Source organism: Ochotona princeps, chromosome 5 (assembly GCF_030435755.1).
Source record: "Ochotona princeps isolate mOchPri1 chromosome 5, mOchPri1.hap1, whole genome shotgun sequence".
Lineage (NCBI taxonomy): Eukaryota > Metazoa > Chordata > Mammalia > Lagomorpha > Ochotonidae > Ochotona > Ochotona princeps.
This window is the reverse complement of record NC_080836.1, coordinates 54,205,756-54,221,299: the sequence shown is the minus strand read 5'-3', so window position 1 is coordinate 54,221,299 and position 15,544 is coordinate 54,205,756. Positions and strand designations below refer to the sequence as shown.

The following is a 15,544-nucleotide window of genomic DNA, read 5'->3' as shown; positions in this document are numbered from 1 at the left end:
ATCCAGCTCCCTGCTTGTGGCCTGGGAAAGCAGTCGAGGGCGGCCCAAAGCTTTGGGACCCTGCACCCACGTGGGAGACCTGGAAGAAGTTCCTGGTTCCCGGCATCGGATCGGTGCACACCGGATCGGTGCACACCGGCTGTTGCGGCTCACTTGGGGAGTGAATCATCGAAAGGAAGATCTTCCTCTCTGTCTCTCCCCTTCTCTGTATATCTGACTTTGTAATAAAATAAATAAATCTTTTTTAAAAAAGTGCGGCTAAAAGCTTAGTCCACAGGATAACGACAGGGACTCGGCAAGTTGGGTTAAACAAAACAAATGCTTCTGGAGCAACAACAATGGATTTACTTGTTGCATTACACTGGTTTTTTCAAGTAGATCCAAAGTCCGGTATGAGGAACAGTGATGGAGAGTTTGAACTCTGGGTTTGAATCCTGGCTTTGCTGTTTAGGAAGTCTGGGCTAGGCCCCCCATGGCTCGGGGCGGCCTTGGGGGGGCGGCCCACCCAGGCCGGATCCGAGAACGAGGACTCAGCATGCCAAGACCACCGTTGCAAGGCAGTGAGGGGGTCCCTGGCTATTTCCCAGGCCCAAGAGCTACCACCTCCCCCTGGGTAAGCCCGCCATGAGGGAACCTCCGGACCGGGAAGTCTGGGCCAGTAATTTCACCTCTTTGGATATCAGTGTGTTCACCTGGTGGGGGCAATAATAGTGCCTACCTCACCTCCTCACGAAACTAGCCAGTTGGTAATCCACAAGAGCAGCTGGCACACAACAAACTGTAAAGTTACCTATTCTGTTTCTTACTTAATAAAAAGCACACAAAGAAAGCGATGTTCCTTAGTAATTATTTTGTGGAGAAGTACTTCCTTCCCAGTTTCGGATCCTGAGAGAAAAAATCATAAAGCAAAAATAACATCAGAGGCTACATGTTAACACTTCTGGGCACCAAGCTGAAAGTACCTGCACCATCCCAGGTCTTCTCCGCCCAGGGAGAAGCTGGGCTGTCCCTGCAATCACCTGTGGAAAGTGGAGATCAGGGCAAACCGATCAGATGGTGTGCCTGCTTCTTCTCCCAGCCTCGAACAGGCAGCCCCAACCTCAGGCTTGTGTTACAGAGATCCTCTTCCCAAGCCCGGTTTGGGCTGTGGAACACATTTTCCCCTGGAAACAGCAAGGCATGCAGCTGCGAGGTTCCTGGGAACATCCACACACACTCCTAACACAAAGCATTACTACAAGAAGCCATGCAGAGCAAAGGCCTTGAAGTGGAGCCTAGTCCTTCCGGCCACAGGATCTCAAGCAAGCGGTGGGATGTCTACCTGCTCGCCTCCCAAAGTACATCGGACAGAGAGGGCAGTGACCCCCACAGCAGCCTCTATCCTAACGGAAAAGGCAGCCAACATTCCCTGGAATCACTCATGATCCAAATAGGAACCCCAAACCCAACAAAGCACAGAGTTCATTCAATTTAAAAATTCAGCTGGGAAATATACCCACCAGCAGCTATTTTTAAAAACTGTGTTAAAATATACATTACATAAAGTTATTTTAACCATTTTAAAGTATGCAATTAAAAGTCATGAAATACAATTTTGGCACTAAATGGTCATTATCCCATAGACTCTAGCTCCAGAAAGTTTTTCAGCACCCTCAAAGAAAACCTCACACCCACTCAATGATCACTCTAACTTCCGCCTGAGCGCATGGAAATCCCCAATCTGCTGTCTCCAGGGAATTTCTGCTCTGAATAGTGTCCAAGAAGGAAGTCCTGCCTAAGTGCCCCTTTGCGTCCGGCTTCCTTCACTTAGCGTGACGCTTCCATGCGTCCTCTATGCCATTGTGCATGGCAGCACTTCATCTCTTTTTCAAGACTGAGTAATAATCCACTGCTCACGTACACCAGATTTGTTCAGCATCCATCTGTGGATGGATGCTTGAGCTCTTGTAGTGTCCTGCCGTTGTAAACAGTGCCACTGCTCTTGAAGGCACACATGGCGGTGGACTTGTAGGTCCTGTGGTGACTGTTTAACCCATTGAGGACCTGCCATCAAACATTCCCATCAGCCACAGTGGAAGGTTCTAATGGCACCATACCCTCACCAGCACGTGTTAGTCATTTTCTTTTTTTTTTTTTCGTGTACACATTTAGTTTTATTGTAACAAAGCAACTTGTACACTTTTTAACGTTTAAAACTGAGCATCTTTTCTTTTCCAGTGGAACAAAAAGAAAATTTAAAAATAACAGGAACAAAAGTTAGTCATTTTCTTAACTAGGGTCAACCGTCTAGGTACAAACAAGCACCAATTCTTGGTAATTTGTGCTCTCATGAGATCATCTGGCCCAAGGTTTGGCCACAGTGTGGCCAGACTTTGGAGAGCAGAGACTGAGGTCTCTGTGGTCTCTCTTGATGTGTGCATGCATGTTTCTGGTGAACTTGACTTGCCTGAGCATGGGTGTGGAGTCAGTCTGCTGTGCCTGCTTTCTCCTGGTAGAAACCACATCTGCAATGTTTCTGGCAAAGGAATCGAGGCAGCCACAGTCAAGCAGGGGAGCGTCCACTGATGGACTACCCCATGGTTTCTCACACTAGTTCATGTGGAGGGCAGAGGGTGGAGGGTGACAGTTGTGTGTCATTTGCTGTTGCAGCTGGCTTCGTCCTGGGCTCCGAACATGAGACCCGCCTGGTGGCAAAGCTGTTTAAGGACTACAGCAGCGTGGTGCGGCCGGTGGAAGACCACCGCCAAGTCGTGGAGGTCACCGTGGGCCTGCAGCTCATCCAGCTCATCAACGTGGTAAGATGCAAGGGGGCTCTATGGTATCCTCCTTCCTCAGCCCAGGACACCAGCCCCTGGTTCTCCTCCCACGACCCTAAAAAGTGGCCCTTCTCCCCTTTTAGGATGAAGTGAATCAGATCGTGACAACGAATGTCCGTCTGAAACAGGTAAATCAGCTCCGTTATGGCCTTGACGGTGCTTTTCTCACCTTGAAGTCTCACCTGGGCCCAGAGGAGTTCGGCATAGGCAACAGGGATCTTTGCCAGAATGTTGAGAGTAGGCAATTTGGAATGTTGGGAGCATAGAGCGTGTGTGTGCGCGCACACACACCTAATGCTTAGCTAAGGCTGCCAAAGCAAAGTCGTACAAGCGGACCTGGAAGCTGGAGCTCCAAAGCCAAGGTCCCAGCAGGGTTACTTCCTTCTCAGTGCTAGGAGGCAGCCCAGCTGCAGGCCTCTACTCTTGTCTAGTACATAGCTACTTCCCTACGTGGCTTTCTCATCGCATATGTGAGATTTTGTTCTTGCCCTCTTCCTTTTTGTATATGTCTTTAATGCATGTCATATGCATGTGTGTGTATGTCTGAATTTCCTAATTGTATACAGATACCTCTCCTATTGAATTAGGATCTAATTGAATGACCTCATTTATCTTAATCTTCTCTGCAAAAATCCCATCTCTAGGTAAGATCACACTCTGACTTCAGCATATGGACAATCAAAGGTTACACTTCAACCCTTCTCACTGTTAGCCACACTTGTTGTCCTGGCTATTCATAAGGATTACTCTTGTAATGCAGGAAAGTATATAATACTATTTTTAAATGGTGAATCCTCCTTTCCTGGAGTGGGCACAGTGAGTGGACAGGGTGGCTTGGGGGATCTGCCACTTCCTGGCCATGCCATGGGCTTAGATTCCTCCTCTGTAAACCTTGGTGGTGGTGATGGGGGGGTGCTGTAGCACACTCACTGGCTTTTGTGAGGGCAGGATGAGTTCCTCTAGGGGAAGCTTTTCACAGTGCCCATAGGGTGGCAGTGCTACATGTTAGCTGTTCTTTTTTTCTGCATCAGAAGCTGAATTCTGAATCCCACTTTCCTCAGGAAGTCTGATTGTCATCAATACCTGAATGACCAGGTTCAGCAGGATCCCTGGAGGCCCCAGGCTGGCTCTGTAACTGGCTAACTGTTGTCATTTCTAGCAATGGGTGGATTACAACCTCAAATGGAATCCAGAGGACTATGGCGGTGTGAAAAAAATTCACGTTCCCTCTGAAAAGATCTGGCACCCAGACCTGGTTCTCTACAATAAGTAAGTGATGGGGACAGGTTCGAGAGGGAGGTTCGGGGGCAGGCAGGACCATGTGTTGTCTCAGCACACTGAGCGCTACACAAGCTGCACACAGCCAGCGCCATGCTGACAGGCCAGGGGTGCTGTAGCGCTGCTCGTGATGCAAACAGAAACAAATATTGGAGCCATACTAAATCAGAGCTGTGGCGAGCAGCTACTGAGGGTGCATGGCAACCATCCAAAACACCCCAGCTTTGCAGCTCAGGGATCCTAGGAGCCGACATCCTCCTAAGCAAACAGGTCTGGTGAACCTTACAGTGCCATCTTGGTCACTGCCCTGAGACCTCCTGGGTGTCTGTGATGCCATGACAGACGGCATGTTGCGAAATCAGGATGTGATACAAGCTCCTGGTGCAATGACACACTCATTAGCATACACGCTTCATTTGTCCGGGACTGCTCATTGCAATGCGCTTCCTTCCTTCCCTGGGCAGCAGTGTGGTGGCGGCCCGAGGAGTTATGGTCTGACACTGTACCACACACATGCCTCTGAGCTGGCCATGACTTCCCAGATCCTCTGCTCTCTTGGGTTCCTTTTTTTTTTTTTTTTTTTTGGTGGTGGGGAAGGTGTCCCACGCCAATCAGTTTTCTAAACAAAGACCGCCCCCCCCCAAATCCTCCATTTCAGGCCCCCAGCCTCAGCTCCCTGGCTTACATTTTGCCTGTCCCTGACCAAGGCTGTTTACAGGAAAAGCTATCTGTCCCCCACTATGTTGTGCAGGAGCAACTTGTGATTTTCTTAGCATCTAGCCTGGCCTTCTTTTTCATGAGGAATTACTGCCACCCTTGGAAAATCAAGACCTATCACAGTGAAACCTAGAAAACTCCAACCACCAAAAAATCTGAAAATATTTTCTTTTTTTAAAAAAAAAATCTAGATTTCCAGCTTCTCAGGAAGAATCCCGACAGCTGGGCTTTACCTTGGCTGTGTATCCTCAGGGCAGCTCTGTGTGAGGCGCCTCTCTGAGAGGAGGGAGGGCTCCTGCTCACCTGCTAACCCTGGCGGCACCTGAGTCCATGACCCGACTCTACTCAGTTCCAAATAGTTCTTCTCATTGCAAAAATTGTGTATTTTAGTTATTTAAAAGGCAGAGAGAGATTTTCCACCTACTGGTTCACTTCCCTCCCACCTTTCCCTCCCTCCTCCACCAATGCCAAGAATTGGGGTTGGGGCTGGGCCATACCAAAGTCAGGAGCCAAGAGTCCAGTTGGAATTTCCAACACGAGTGGCAGAAGTCCAGCTACTTGAACCATCACCTGCTGCCTCCCAGGATCTGCATTAGCAGGAAGCTGGAACCAGAACTCAGTCACTCCAATGTGGTTCACAGGGGTCCCACGCAGTGCCTTAACCACTATACCAAAAACCTATCCACTCCCCAACCTAAGCCTTTGAATTCCTGGTTTTCCAGTCAGTTCTCAACATATATGGAAGGGGGTTGGGGGAGATATGGGCACATGGAGGCTAACATCTCAAATACCACGAAGGACTAGGGAAAAAAAAGCCCAGATGTGGAAGACCCAAGGTATGTGTTATTTTTTTAAAACTGTAGACTCATATGTTCTTCTCCAGATATTGTGATCCAGGGCCAATACCTAGAAGATGATCAAGAACTTACTTTTTTTGGTAATTTTTACATAGTTGATCAGGATGCAGAATCAAGGGCTGGAGGAAAGTGGATGAGACCAATGTTTTCACATTCTCTTTTTTCCTTCTTGTATCTGGGAAAAGGGAGAAATAAGTGGAGAATCCACACCCAGCCTCCCAACCATCCCAGGGTCTCCGATAGGGGGCATACTCCAAGGGTCCTGCTTACATGGTTTTGATGAAGAACTTACATTTTTTTTTAACAAGTACACTAATGATTCTTAGTATCGGACAAAGTTCAAAACAATATTGCCCACCCATGATTTCTATAATTAGCAGTAGAACACCAAAAAGCTAGCTGCCTCCTGTTGCTGCCCGCAAGCAGAATGGAAGGCTCATCTGTCTTGTGGACTCATCTCCCCACTGCAGTGCTGATGGCGACTTTGCCATTGTCAAATTCACCAAAGTGCTCCTGGACTACACTGGCCACATCACATGGACACCCCCAGCCATCTTCAAGAGCTACTGTGAGATCATTGTCACCCACTTTCCCTTTGATGAGCAGAACTGCAGCATGAAGTTGGGGACCTGGACCTACGACGGCTCTGTGGTGGCCATCAATCCGGTAGGTGATGGGCTCCCATGAGGTGACTGCACTGGGAACAGTGTGACATGGGCCCCACTCTAAACTTGGTCATTCTCTAGCCCAATGGCTCTCACTTGGTTAGGAAGGACCTTGATGCTCTGCATGTGAGAACTAAATGAATCTCCTGGGGCAGGCTCAGTATCCAAGGATTCTGATGTTATTCATCCTGGGCATGTGCCTGTATGTCTTACGACTCCCAGTTACTTAAACGTGTAGAATCCCAATAGTGCAAACCCAATTAATTGATCAGATACCAGTGGTGGCCTGAGTGCCGTGGTGGCCCATGGAGCTACAGTCTGTTGCTTTGTCATTGCCGATTACACAATCAGCCAAATGCTTATTTTGTGTATCTCCAGTGTGAACCCTGGTTGGGGCTTGCTAATCTCACTTGGTTTCTTAGGAAAGCGACCAGCCAGACCTGAGCAACTTTATGGAGAGCGGGGAGTGGGTGATCAAGGAGTCGCGGGGCTGGAAGCACTGGGTGTTCTATTCCTGCTGCCCCACCACGCCCTATCTGGACATCACCTACCACTTCGTCATGCAGCGCCTGCCACTCTACTTCATCGTTAATGTCATCATCCCCTGCCTGCTCTTCTCCTTCTTAACCAGCCTGGTGTTCTACCTGCCCACAGACTCAGGTGGGTGTGGTGGCTATGACTGCTGCTGCTGCTGCGATGGGGGAGGGAGGGTCAGAAATGATCATGTCCTGACAAACCCAGGCAGACCCAAGCCATCCTAACAGGCAGATGCCCTTACTGAGTGCCAGTGGGAAATGTTCAAAGTCATTGCTGATGGGCCTCACAGTGGGGCAGCAGAGTTGAACATGGCCCTGGGGATGCAAAGCCTGTTCAGCTACATAGCATTCACTACCAATGCTCATTGCAGAATATCAACCACGTGCCCAGAAATGTGCTGGGTAAGGCATGCAGGTGATCACCCACACTTGCAGCCCACACCCCCTCTGACGTCACTTCTTATCTAAGGGTGCTTCCAAAGGCTCATGGGAAAATGGAATTATTTTGAGTGCAAAAAACACAAAATTAACTAAAACTCATATCTAGATTTTGATAATATGGATTTTCCATGAACTTTTTGTAGACTCCTTATTATCACACATGTTGAAATTGTTTTGGACCCAAACAAGCTTATCTTTTAATTCCACTTTCCATGAACATTTTTTCAAGTCCCCTGTTCCGACCAGTGGGTCTGCATGCCCATCTATAAACATGGGGCCACACCACCCAGGTGGCAAATCCTCCTGGTTCATCAGCCTGGACCATCTATGAATCTCCTGCCGAGCATTCACTTCTGTGCCATGATCCCATCCTCAAAGCCCAACAGTCTACTGCAAATGGAGAGGGAGAGTCAGCCACTCACAAACAGCTTGTAGGGTTGCCATCCTCACACTTTTGGCAGGTCACAACCTTATCTACCAAAAGCATTTTCTTAAGCCAGAAGTTTAACTCCAAATTCCCAGCATGCAAACAAAAAAGATGATTTGTTTACTCATTCAACTACTAATTGCCAAGCAGCTTTTATGTGACAGTAATACAGTAGGGCCCAAAGATACGCCCTCATTTGGCAGAGCAGGTTAAGCCAGCAGCTGCAATACCAGCATCTCATATAGGTGACAGTTTGCAATCTGACTGCTCTACTTCCAATCCATCTCCCTGCTAATGCACCTGGCCGAGTCATCAGAAGATAGTCCAAGTCCCTGGGCCACTGCCCCCACATGGGAGACTTGGAGGAAGCTCCGGATGCCTAGCTGCAGCCTGGCACAGCCTTGGCTGTTGCAGTCGTTTGGAAAGTGAGCCAGCAGGTGGAAGCAGTCTTCTTCTATCCTCACCAACATATTTTTCTGCAACTCTGCCTTTTGAACAAAATTTTTAAAAATATTTATTTTATTTATACGGAAGGCAGAATTATAGAGTGGGAGAGACAGAGATAGGCCTTCCATCTTTTGAGGCATGATCTTCAAATGGCTTTAACAGTCAGGGCCGGGCCAGCCTGAAGCCAAGAACTACGAGCTTCTTCTACATCTCCATTGTGAGTACAGGCACTCAAGCAATTGGGCCACCCTCTGCTGCTTTCCCAGGAGCTTTAGCAGGGAGCTGGATCAGAAGTTAAGCAGCCAGGACTGGAACAGGAATCCACAGAGGAATGCTGGCACAGCAGGTGGTAGTTTAACCCTCTGTATCACAGCACTGGCCCCTCAAGTAAGTTTTTAAAATAAATTAAATTAAAAAAATAAAAATGTGCCTTGCCCCATAGAACATATGTTCTGCTAATGAGCCATTTTTAAACATTACACACACAAATGGTTTTTCAACCTTCTAATCAGAAAAGCGCTTCTTTCTTTTTAAAAGTTATTTATTTAATAGGCAGAGTGACACAGAGAAATTTTCTATCTTCTGCTTCACTCCTTAAATGGCCACAACAGCCAGGTCTGACCTAGGCTGAAGCCAGGAGCCAGGAGCTTCATCTGCGTCTCCCACATGGGTGGTGATGGTTCAGCTACTTGAGTAGGGAGCTGGGATCCTAATGGAATAGTAACATCTTAGCCTAGCATGCTAATGGGGTCTGCCCATGTCATAGGCAGTGCCCTAACCTGCTGTACACCAATGCCAGTCCCCAGGGAAACTCCTTAAAGTGAAGAGAAATGTTGTGGCCATTTGGAAACTAACTACTGTCTATAAGTATTAAATGACTTCTGCTTGAAAACTGGTAGGACAATGACTATGCTGTGCTTGAAAAATGTTAACTCTGATGAATCAAGAACTGTTGTATAATTTGAAAAATATCTTGTATTTATAATCCTGCCCCCTGAAGGCTTTCCTTCTCACCAGGAACTACTGACAAGCTCCTGTCTGCAATACTTCATGTCCTGTGTATATAAATGTCCCATGGGGCATTGGTTCCAGGATCCCCCAGGGACACCAAACCCCATGAACACCTGGGTTCCTTACATAAAACCACATTTGTACATTATCTAGACAGTTCCTCCAGTCTAGCTTATGTCACATATGGGTTACTCAGAATGCCAAATACAATGTAAATAGCTATTACATAGGCTTGTTAAAGGAATGACAAGAAAAAAGCCAATGGATGTGCAGTACAGGTGTAATTTTTAGGGGGGTACTTTAGGTCCAAGGTTGAATTGGAGGCTGGGAAACCCACAACTGCAGAGGGCCAGCTGTACTCATATTCCAGCATCCAGAAGCAGCCGCTGTAGAAAAACCACCTTGCTAAGAAGCAGAGCCCCATAGGGAACATCAACAGCAAGACTGGGTCCTTCCAAAGGTTCCACAGCACATCTGTGGGGTTCACTCCCCACAAACCCCACCTCCCTACTGCCAACCTGGCTCAAGACCCCTGGGACTCCAGAGCCCGAAGAAGAGATGGGGCCTGGGGAATCCCAGCTCCTTTAAGAGGATGATGATGATAAATGATGAAGGAGAAGGAAAAAAAAGAGGAGGAGAGGGGATGGGGGTAGAGGAGAATGAAGAGAAGAAAAAGGAGTAGCAGCAGATACTTCTCTTAGAGGACCATGACGAAGTGAGAGGATGTGAAACTGTTGGCGTAAGGCCACTCAGACACCAAGGAGAACTCCTTGCTCTTAGCTTTTGTCCTTTCCCTGTTTCAGTCTTGCAGCTTCCTCCCACACTGAGAGAACAGACATGTCCTACTGGGCTGCCTGTTTATCTGCTGGGTGATGAGTTGCCCAGGCAAGTTTCCATATGATGACGTTGAATATTTCTTCTGTGGAAAGAGAAACTACCATCCAGGGTCACTCACCCACCCAGAACTCTTAGTCCCCTGTGTTTCCCCACACAAGGGGTACACTAATTACTCCCTGCTTGGCCACCTCTGTGGAATTGCTGCTGCTTGCAGCATGAAGTTAAGGCCCCAAGTACCAAGATCACATAAGAAATTCTGCAGCCCCAAACATCCCAGAACAAGGCTTTGACAATGGGCTTGTCACATGGCTCTCACCTGTGGGTTTTGGTGCTACATCAGTTTGCTTGGCTGCCAGAGCCAATTGCCATGGGCTGGATGGCCAAAAGACAGAAATACATTTTTCTCACAGTTGTAAAGGCAGGAACATCAAGATGGGGTGCCCTCAGGGTGGGCTTCCCCCAAGGGCTCTCCCCTTTGTGTGTAAACGTGCCTCTTCCCCTACATCCTCAGGTGGTCTTCCATGGTGTGTGGCCTAACCCATGCTAATCTCTTCTTATAGGGTCACTAGTCCTCTCTCCATATGACCACATTGTATTCTATCTTTTTCAAAGTTTGTTTTGGGGGATAATGCTGCGACATAGTAGGTCAGCTGTGGTGTTGACATTCCCTGTGGGAGTCAATTTGAGCCCTGGTTGTTCCACTTCCCACACATCTCCCTGCTGATATGACCAGGAAAGCAGCAAAGCATGGCTCAAGTGCTTGGGCACCTGCCACCCACATGGATGGAGCTCCAGGATCCTGGCTTTGGACTGGCCCAGCTCTGGCCATTGCAGCGATTTGGGGAAGTGAACCAGCAGATGGAAGACCTCTTTATTTATTTCTCTTTCTTCACTCTGTTTCTCTTTCTTCACACTTTTAAATAAAAAATAAATATTTCTTAAAAGATTTATTTAAAGAGCAGAATTAGAAAAAGAGTGAGTGAGAGAGAAAGAGAGAGATATCTTCAACCCACTGACTTATTCCTCAAATGACCACAAAGGCTGGGGTTGGGCCAGGCCAAAGCTAGGCCTGAACTCCATCCTGCCCTCCCGGGTGGATGGCACTGGCCCCAGGCACTTGAGCTATCTTCTGCTGCTTTCCCAGGCACACTAACAGGAACTGGATCAGAACTGGAGCATCCAGAAACCCGGCAGGCACCCATATGGGAGGCCTGCATTGAAGGTGATGACTTAGCCCGCTCTGCCACAACCTGCCCCCAATGACTGCATTTTCACTGAAATCATGGCTCGTGGGACACGGGGAGGCAGGCTGGGCGGCACAGTCCAGCCCTCACGGTGGGCCCTGTGCGTCTTCCCTTGGTCTCTCCAGGGGAGAAGATGACTCTGAGCATCTCGGTCCTCCTGAGCTTGACCGTGTTCCTCCTGGTCATCGTGGAGCTCATCCCTTCCACCTCCAGCGCCGTGCCCTTGATTGGGAAGTACATGCTGTTCACCATGGTGTTCGTGATTGCGTCCATCATCATCACTGTCATCGTCATCAACACGCATCACCGCTCGCCCAGCACCCATGTCATGCCTGAGTGGGTACGGAAGGTGAGTGGGCCAGACCCCTGTACCCCGCACAGGCCTGGCTGCCCTTGAACATGTCTCAAGGCGCTGCAGGCAGCACTGAGCAGACGTAGGTCTTCAAAGCCCTTCCTGCACTGTAAGTAAGCTTCGGAGGGAACTTTCTTGGGGATGAATAACTCACATAGCTTTCCCAGCAAAAGAGATAAAAAAGAGAAAATCCCACTCCAACACCAAGCTCCAAGGGTCTTTTTAGGGAAGAATCAATCGCTGTCTTAGTCAAATGTTGTGAAATTCTTGAGATTTCTGTCTGTCTTCTAATGTTTGAACAGACTTGCTGAAAAGAAGGGCTGGGGCGGATCTTGCCAAGAAAGAGCCAAAACACCAATTTGAATGAAGAGTTTGGTCCCAAATACTGACATGATTGGATTTGAAAATGTGTTGCCATTTCTAACACGTCCTTTTTTAGAAAAAAATAAATAAAACCCCACAGACCCACTAAGTTCCAGGAGCTTGTGTGTTACAAGCAGCAGACCTGCGCATCAAGAAGCTTCTCACAGTGGTCTGGTTTTGGAGATCAGCAGTCCCTGCATTTATCAAGACTATGAGGTGACTCCTGGCTGCCTACGCCATGGTTTCTTTATTAAAAAGGCAGAGAAAGAGATTTTCCCTTGCCTGATTCAATCAACCAGATGCTCACAACAGCAGGGTTGGACCAGGCCAAATCCAGGAGCCTGGAGCAGGGATCCAGGCACCTGAGCCACTGCCTGCTCTCTCCCAGGGCGCACAGCACCAGAAGCTGGGGTCAGGAGCAGAGGCATTCTAAGGGATGCAAGTGCCTCAAGTGGCATCAACTTCTGCACCCAAAGCCCATCCCTCTCTAGCTGTTTTGCAGGACCAGGAGTTTACATATCTAAAGTGGAGGAGCCACTTCAACGCTTTAACCCTGGGTTGGCACATTGCTGGGACACTGCTCATGGGAGACAGGAAGGTTAAGCTCCACCAGCCTTCTGTGAGGTCTCTCATTGCACACGGGCTCCCTCCAGTGGCTGACTGCTCACATTACAGTCATCACTGTCAATCTAAGAGTAATTTGACACATCACAGGGTATGCAAGGGTACTTCAAAAGGTCACGAAAAAACAGGAATCAAAAGATGAATTTTACTGCCAAAAAATATTGAAATCCTTGCAAACAAAGGATTTTCAAAAAACTCACAAACTGCAATTACCAAAAACACATGCAGGGATTTAAAAAAATTTTTGCATCAGCATGAACATCTTAGATCTGTTTTTCATAAACTTCTTGAAGTTCCCTCATACATGAAGGGATCCTGGAGAAAGTCTTCAGTTGTCACTTTTGTTAAGGGTGAGGTGGCGGAGGTCAAGAGATGCTGAATATTTTGTTCAAGTTATATTGCCAATGTAGACCAAGGTTAACGGTAACCTGTTGACATTCATGCTCATACATGTGTTTCTTTTGTTGTTGTTATGGTCAGGTTTTTATTGACACGATCCCAAATATCATGTTTTTCTCGACAATGAAAAGACCATCCAGAGACAAACAAGACAAAAAGATTTTTACCGAAGACATAGATATTTCTGATATTTCTGGGAAGCCAGGGCCTCCGCCCATGGGCTTCCACTCGCCCCTGATCAAACACCCCGAGGTGAAGAGTGCCATTGAGGGCGTCAAGTACATTGCAGAGACCATGAAGTCAGACCAGGAGTCCAATAACGTAAGCATCCTGCCTTGGAATCACCACCTTCCCACCCTGCCCAGGTGTTTGCATGATCAAGTGCCTGAGTGTACACTGATGGTTTGAGCTTGACGGACTGGCATTCAGGATGTCGCCACCAAGCAAAAGCTTGTCCTGGTGACGACTTCTGGGTCTCCTTAGGAAGCCATCACATTGTGAATAATCCACTCAAAACCCCAAAAGTGTAATGCCAACTGGGAGGTGTTGGGGTCTTTGAGACCCACACCTTGAAAAACCCATAGCATGAAGGACACAAGCCCATTCTGCCTAACACTCACCTCTTCCCCAGGCCTCCGAGGAGTGGAAGTATGTCGCCATGGTGATGGACCACATTCTCCTGGGAATCTTCATGCTGGTCTGTCTCATTGGAACCCTGGCCGTGTTTGCGGGTCGGCTCATTGAGTTGAATCAGCAAGGATGAGCAGCAGCTGGATTGAGAAGAGGAAGGAGGAAGTGAAGAAGATTGGTCTGCTAGGATGTTTTTGCTGTTTATCATTAAGGATGATGATGTGCCTGGACACAAGGCTAGGCCTTGGAGGGTGTTCACAATGCTGCTCCCTTTCTGCTGCTGTGTCTCTCAGGAGTAAACTCTGTTAAACGTGACTGGGTGGCTGACAGGCACCTGCATTTCCAATGGCAGAGGACGTGTCCTGCTCGGGACAACTGGGGCTCTCTGATGTGTTGTCGTTACTGTTGTATTTTAAGCAAGCAGCATGTCCTGTACTTAAGAGCCAGTTCTGTACCTCTAAAGAAGATCCTATCTACCAGCCCCCAAAACAATAAAGCATGAGATTTGCAGAGAAAGGAAGCAGTAGATAGACAAAGAGGTAAGTTTCAGGATGGGCAAACTGCATTCCAAAGCCTATGTTTTAAGGTCAAACTCTAGAACTGGGAGGAGAGAAGCAGTATCCCAGGTGAATAAGCAATGGGGTTTGTCTCCTGCGGTTGGGAGCAAACACCTTCTGCTTGCTGGATCTGCCAGAGCCTGCCAGGACAGACCAGATTCACAGGAGGGACTGAGATGTCACGTCACCTATCCCCTCCTTCAGTGGAGCTGGTAAACCACCCTGTGTCCCCTAACCCCAGCCCTTCCCATGGCTCCGCAGTGATGCCCTCCATGGATCCCTTGCTTCTGTTGGTCCTGGATGCCTTGGCCCTGAGTGGAGACAGTAATGCCACAGGAGCACCTGTTCCATCTTTCTAAGCCACAGATTGTCACCTGTGGAATCTCTTCCCCCCACAAAGGCCCTAGTCCCAATAAGGCCAACCAAGGACACAGGAGAAGAAACAGAGGGCTGGAATCTGGCTGGGGTGTGGTGATGGAGGAGGGCACTGCCCTGACCACCCTGGGCAACCCTGCGAATGCATGAACAGCAGGAGGACATCTTAGGAAACAGAGTGGTAATGCAGGCAGGGTTGTACATGGCAGCCAGAGGCAGGGGTTGCTCAGAGCTCAAGCACCTCCATCTTGAGTGAATGGTCTCAGGGAGGAGGCAGAGGGCTTCCAGGAAAGCCAGGAGGTGCCCCATCTGCTCAGCCCCAGTCTGCACACAAGTTCTGCAGGCATGCTTTCAGCTAGCCTTGCAGCCAAAGTGTCCACAAGACAGGACAGGCTGGCTTTCCCCGTCACTGCTGTAACAAGACAGCATCCCAACTACTCACCTAACCTCTGCATGGAGTTAGATACAGCAAGAGAGATGAGCTAAAGTATGCAGGACGGTTGCATGGGCTACATGTTGCCTATTGTGTCAGGGACTGGAGCCCCTCACATTCTGGTCCCTACAGAGGGTCCTGGAGCCTATCCTGTGAGGATCCCAAGGGGTAACTGAGAGCTGTTGAAATGAGCTGTCACAAATGGGCTGCCTTAAAATAGCAGAAATTCAGTCTCTTGCAGCTGTGGCAGTCTGCTACAGACTGAGCTGCCCCTTGCCAGTCACCCCAAATGCATGTGTTGTACTCCTAGGCCTTGGAGTGATGGTACTGGAGACACAGTCTTTCGGAGATCATGGGACTTGGCCAAGATCCTGGGGGTGGTGTCTGCGATGGGAAGAGTGCTTTCCTGAGCAGGAACACCCGAGAACTGGTTTCTTCCTCTCACTGGCTCCCAGGGAGGGACACAAGCAGGAGGCCCTGTGCAGCCAGGAAGAGACCCACACCAGAAGCCACCCCACCTGGTCCCCGGCCGGGA

At 48.6% G+C, this 15,544-nt stretch overlaps 1 protein-coding gene across 1 annotated transcript; it reads left to right on the top strand.

The window, feature by feature from the left end:
* The first annotated feature begins 624 nt into the window (after positions 1 to 624).
* On the top strand, positions 625 to 13,944 carry CHRNA1 (cholinergic receptor nicotinic alpha 1 subunit). Its single transcript, XM_058664282.1, has 9 exons — positions 625 to 658; positions 2,650 to 2,795; positions 2,900 to 2,944; positions 3,976 to 4,085; positions 6,139 to 6,334; positions 6,756 to 6,993; positions 11,402 to 11,625; positions 13,096 to 13,335; positions 13,646 to 13,944. Exons 1-9 carry the CDS (start codon positions 625 to 627, stop codon positions 13,775 to 13,777), a joined length of 1,365 nt encoding a protein of 454 aa, XP_058520265.1. The 3' UTR covers positions 13,778 to 13,944.
* Positions 13,945 to 15,544: the final 1,600 nt, after the last annotated feature.